The sequence below is a fragment of the Plasmodium cynomolgi genome (genome assembly GCF_000321355.1).
Source record: "Plasmodium cynomolgi strain B DNA, scaffold: 0048, whole genome shotgun sequence".
NCBI lineage: Eukaryota > Apicomplexa > Aconoidasida > Haemosporida > Plasmodiidae > Plasmodium > Plasmodium cynomolgi.
Window position 1 is genome coordinate 1 of NW_004192679.1, and position 5,539 is coordinate 5,539.

A 5,539-nucleotide genomic window follows, 5' to 3' on the forward strand; every position below is an offset into this window, starting at 1 on the left:
AAACCCTCAATAAATTACTAATATGCAAATGTGATGCTATTCAGTTTAGTAACAATAAAGTTTTGTATTTATTCTGATAAATGTTAATGTTTTTAAAAAAATGAGCAGTAAGTTTCTCATTTTTTAGCATTTGTGTAGATCTAATGAGATATATTTTTTATCATTTATAAGCATGCAAAATTAAAATATATACATTTGTATAAATGGAAGAATATGTTTATTTCACACATTTTATAAGTGATATAGGGAAGGCTAAATAATCACATTTATGAGTATTATATCTTACCTTGTTAAGAAGATCCCATAATATGTACCAATTCATCGTACTAATTACTATTTATTACTTCCGTTTATTAATAATAAAGAACTACCCTACTATAATATATATAATTTCTCCTATTAACCTAGCACCTTTTATCAGACAAAACATTCTATATTTGTAGTAAAAATGATCAAATAAACAAACTAATTAAAATTTGCAATGATATGTTAATATAATTGACAAGTTTATGGGTAGCTAATATGGCAAAGAAATAAGCCAAAACAAATATTTACAAAAGAAAAAAAAAAGGAAACATTTAAAAAACACAAAAAAATTTTTAAATTAGGTTATTGCATATAGAAGAAAAAAATTAAAAAGAATGTTTTTTAGGTGAAACCCTTCATTATGCATTGCTTATATGTAGTATTCCAAAAAACCGTTGCTTTCCAGCATGTGTGGTCATTAATTTGTTTTCAATTTTATTTTTTCAAATTTATTATCTCATTCTTGGTTAAATAACTGAGCGTTATTTTCCTTCTTTCATAAATATACTGAATGCTAAAACTTTTGTACATGCAAATTGAATTAGCACTTGATCCAAATTATGGCGATTAAGTTTAGCTTTTTCATGCAATATTGAAATGCACAACTTCTATCCTATCATTTGATTAATAGGGGCTTATTTTACGCTTTACATATTTTTTCATATTCCACGAAAAACTCCATATTAAGGCTCATTATTATTTTAATTTTTCCCCTGTTGATGTAGCATAAAACATTTTGTAAAACATTCTCAACCTGTTTGATAACTTATATGTACTTTTCTGTTTGCCGGATTTCTGATAACTTGTTCTGCGTGATTCATCATTAGCCTCTCATTGTATTCCTTATCAAAATTGGCATAATCCCTCTTCTTTTTTTGTGCCCTCCTGATATACCATGTTCCTAAAGGGATAAACTAATAGAAAAAAAAAAATATATAAATATATATTCATAATGCGCATAATATACCTATTTTAAAATTTCACCTTTATATAAATTTAGAGTACGAATTAACGAAAAAAAAAACGACCTTTTTAGCGTAACAATGGGTACTTACTTTGTAAAAAATGAAAACTAGCAAAAATATCCCCAAGAAGCTGAAGGCAGACAATGAGAATGAAGGGAAGGGATCCCATGTAAAATCTTCATATCCAACGCTTTTCGTATTCTCTATTTCAGTTACAATATGTTGATTAACATTTTCAGTTTTCACTACAGCTTGGTGATTAATATTTTTAGGTTTACCTACTTTTTTTGTGATTTTTTTCCCAGGTAGAATGTTGTCGCATTTTAATTCCGAATAAAAGTTGTATGGGTCATACTTTTCATCGCATTTAAAATAATGTGGACAATTTTCAATACATTTATCTGAAGCGAAGTAACAAATACAGCAATCATCTATATATTTTTCGTACAACCCATATATATAAGCAACGTAATCACAATACAATTCTCTATTGTTATTAGCTTCTGATATTTTGCCTTCTTTCATGCTGTCGAAATTCTTAAAATAATCATGCAAATTTTTCATTTCCATACATTCTTCTAATATACAATCAAAGTAATGGAAACATGGCTTATGTTTAGATAATTCATGATTGTACACTAATCTTTCTGCTATTAAACTTGACAACTTGGTATTTTTATCACTTTGTTGATTTGCTCTAAAATTTTTATAAAATTCTTGTGATGATTTGGCTTTAGAATCAAACACCTTCTGTATGGATGCATAATTATCATGGATATCTTTTAGTATTAACTCATTATTGATTTTAGTTCCTACATCAAGCACTTTGGAAACTTCCGCTATGCTGTGAATATTTCTCGAATTTATATTAAATATTTTTTTTAGCTCACCATATGTCCAGTGGATAAAATATAAACAACGGTCGCTGGCATTAGTTACATTACCCTGAATATGGGACATGTTTGTTCTTAAATTTCTTGCTAACTTTTTACACATAACTGTAATCCCTGGATAGTTTTCTTCTAATGATAATACTTCATTGCAGTCACTACAATAATTTTTGATATCCTTCTTATCGTTCAATTTTTTATATATTTTGTCTGCATCTAAATCTTTTAAGATGCTCTCCTGAAAATTAAATAGAAAGCATACATCATGTGTGTGCATTACATAGATCTTTCTAGCAACGTTAATTATGTTTCTTTTGAACGGTCACATAATATTTCAAATTAATCATTATAAAATAAAAGTTATAATGTACATATTTTTCCATTCCCGATAGGGATTTATCTGGATATTCCTTTGTGGTGTTTTCACATTCATTAGTTTTTAGTTGTGTTGGCATTACAACTGCCCTCTTGGAGGGACATAAAGTTATTCTCGCTTTATCGAAAACGGATTTTATACACATGTTTGGACATAAATTATCTAATGATTCTAACATATCATCCTTATACAAAAATTTTTCCTGAAAATGCATAACTTCATCTTTATATATCCCATGTTCTCCTTTCGCTTCCATGTTTTTAAATAATTGAAAAATATACACTACGTACTTGCAATACAGATCCTTATGCTCGTTTTTTGCCTTCAATTTAGATTCAATAATATCATAAATTTCTACAAAATCATATAATTCTCTCTTATGCTTTAACACTCTCATATCATACATTTTTGAGTCATATATTTTATCGCATACATAGTTCTTATTTTTAAAAGGCTTATTTTTCAAAATATATTTCAAACTTTCATATAGATTATATATATCTATAGCATTAGCTTTACTTGTTCTTATTTTTCCGTATAACCAATAAATTAGACGATCACAACACTTATTATAATTTGATTTTATTCCTTCACAAATATTGTCCAAATTATTTAAAATACCTTCTAGATCATAACACAGCTTAAGGAATTTTGGGTCTTTCATTCTGTAATCACATATTGTAGATGTATTATATGATTCCATACCATTATCTAATAGATCATAATGCTTATATAAATATGATTCTTTCAAAAAAGCGTTCTATGAACAATAGGAAAAATTACAAAATATAAATGTTAATATTATTAATTCCCTCTCAATGATGAATTCACAAAAGGGGAAATACATGCATAAAATTTTGATAAGAATCAGTTTTTTCCTGAAAGATAGCTTACATCTTTTCTTAATATTTCAATGACCTCATCTACAATATGCTTAGACATAGTGACAAAACGATTTAATAGAACTTATTGTTGTATAAGTAAGGTTCAGGGTTCATGTTTTAAGGTCCAAGTTTAGGTTTAGTTTTCAGGGATTAGTTTGAGGGTTCAAGTGTTATGTTTTATGTATTGGTCATCACATTGATCTTTTGCAAAAGCAGATTGGGGTATATATATTTTACAATATACCGGAAAGCAAAAAATAACTAGAAGGAACATAAGTCAAAATGGGGGTAGATTTACATATGCATGTATCTTTAGATGAATGAAATAGAATTTATTTATTTTTAAAAAAATAAAAATTACGGATTTGCACGAACGTAAAAATGATTTGTAATGGCTTGAAAAAAAAAAAAGAGGGTCCCCCTTTTTTCAAGGCAATTTTCATATTAGTAATGCGAGGGTCCATTGCGCAGCAAAATATTAGTATATATATGTAGGTACGAACATGCCGTGTTACGTATAAAATGATTCTGGATCTTTTCTTCAGAAAGGATAGCAGCTTTCTGGTGCGCCGAGTTCACGTTTCTTTCGAGGGGAAGAGGTTGTTGTGATGTTGTTGCAGCGAGCAAATTAACATCACCCACAAGCCAGTATTATATACATATGTAATAATATGTATGCACTGTAGAAGGCGTTTTATTTTATTTTTTTCTTCAAGATGGTACTCTTTACTGAAAGGGCTATTTTCACCTCGTTAGCAGTTGCGCGCAGCGGGAAGAGTATATGTCATGGGAAAAAAATATACTGCACGATGATTATGCCATACAAATAAGGCGTAGTTATGTACCTGCGCGAAATATGAAAAATACATTTCCCTGCACAGATAAATAAATAGTGCACTGCCTGGACTGCCCTTCCTTACGCCTCTAAGCAGGTATATATATTATTATATATATGTATATATATAATACCCCCTTAATCACTCTTTCTTTCGAAAGCAGCCTTCTTGGGAGGGCACGTTTGTTAAACTCCCCGATAACGGGATGTTCCATGGATTAGCTTAAGCTTCGTGCAGTTGCAATGCAAACAAATACGGGCTTTCTTTCTCCAGATAAGTACCATGCATTCAGTTAAGTAGTTAATGTTTCAAAATGAAACGCAAATAGGTGGGATTACAAAATTATTATGCAGAAAAAATGCTATGTTTTTTTCAAAAAAAATCAAAGGAGGGGAAAGAAAAGCGGCCTTGGTATAAAAATACGCCACGGTAATATAAGTTGCAGACGGTGGGAAAGAAAGCCCCCCCAAGAAAAAAAAAAAAAATAGCAAGTAAACATGCCTGATGGATAGGAAAATGCGGATGTAGCACTTCGTATAAGAAACGATTTGGGAGAGAAGAAGAATTTGTCGGTTTCTCACATTTGTTCATAAAAAAAATTATTAACAATTGGTGGTGAGCAAGAAACTCCAAAGTGGGAAAAAAAGTTAAATACGGGGTGAGCATACCACCAAATTGGCAGTGATTCAGGGTTTACAGAGGACTAAATATTTTTTTCTATGCGAAACATTATGAAAGATCAAAAAAAATTGAACGTATATTTAATATAAAGTAAATTAATTTCTTTTATTGCCCAATTATAATAAAATAGATATTTCTTTTTGTCTGTAATATTTTACCACCAATAATCATACTTATAATTTTAAGGAACATATTATAATGACATATAAGACATGATTTACCCTTATATAAAGCCAGGTTTAGGGTTCAGGTATAGGGTTAGGGTAAATATTTAAATATGCTAAATGATAGGATTATTTAAATATTAATAAAATATACATCATGAAATAGATCTGTGAAACAGTTCAAATTGTAAAAAATATTAATATGAATTGTTAAATGAATAATTTTTCGAAATATTTCCATGAGATTGCTAATATAGAAAACGTAAGGAAATTATGAATGTATATGCCTTTGTTGTTTCCTTTCATATTATATATGATTAAGATTTCAAAAATGTAGGCGAATCAGTAAAAATTTTAGTTATAAGACAATTTTCTTAGATAATATTTAACAAATTTGTTGTTTTATTTTACTTCATGTGTTTTTTGTATTTTATAAA

At 28.8% G+C, this 5,539-nt stretch overlaps 1 protein-coding gene across 1 annotated transcript; it reads right to left on the reverse strand.

Annotated features, from left to right (window-relative positions):
* Positions 1-1,292: 1,292 nt before the first annotated feature.
* On the reverse strand, positions 1,293-3,479 carry PCYB_001820 (hypothetical protein; the record flags this gene model as incomplete). Its single annotated transcript, XM_004227604.1, has 3 exons — positions 1,293-2,399; positions 2,488-3,297; positions 3,432-3,479. 3 exons carry the CDS (start codon positions 3,477-3,479, stop codon positions 1,293-1,295), a joined length of 1,965 nt encoding a protein of 654 aa, XP_004227652.1.
* Between the last annotated feature and the right edge of the window lie 2,060 nt (positions 3,480-5,539).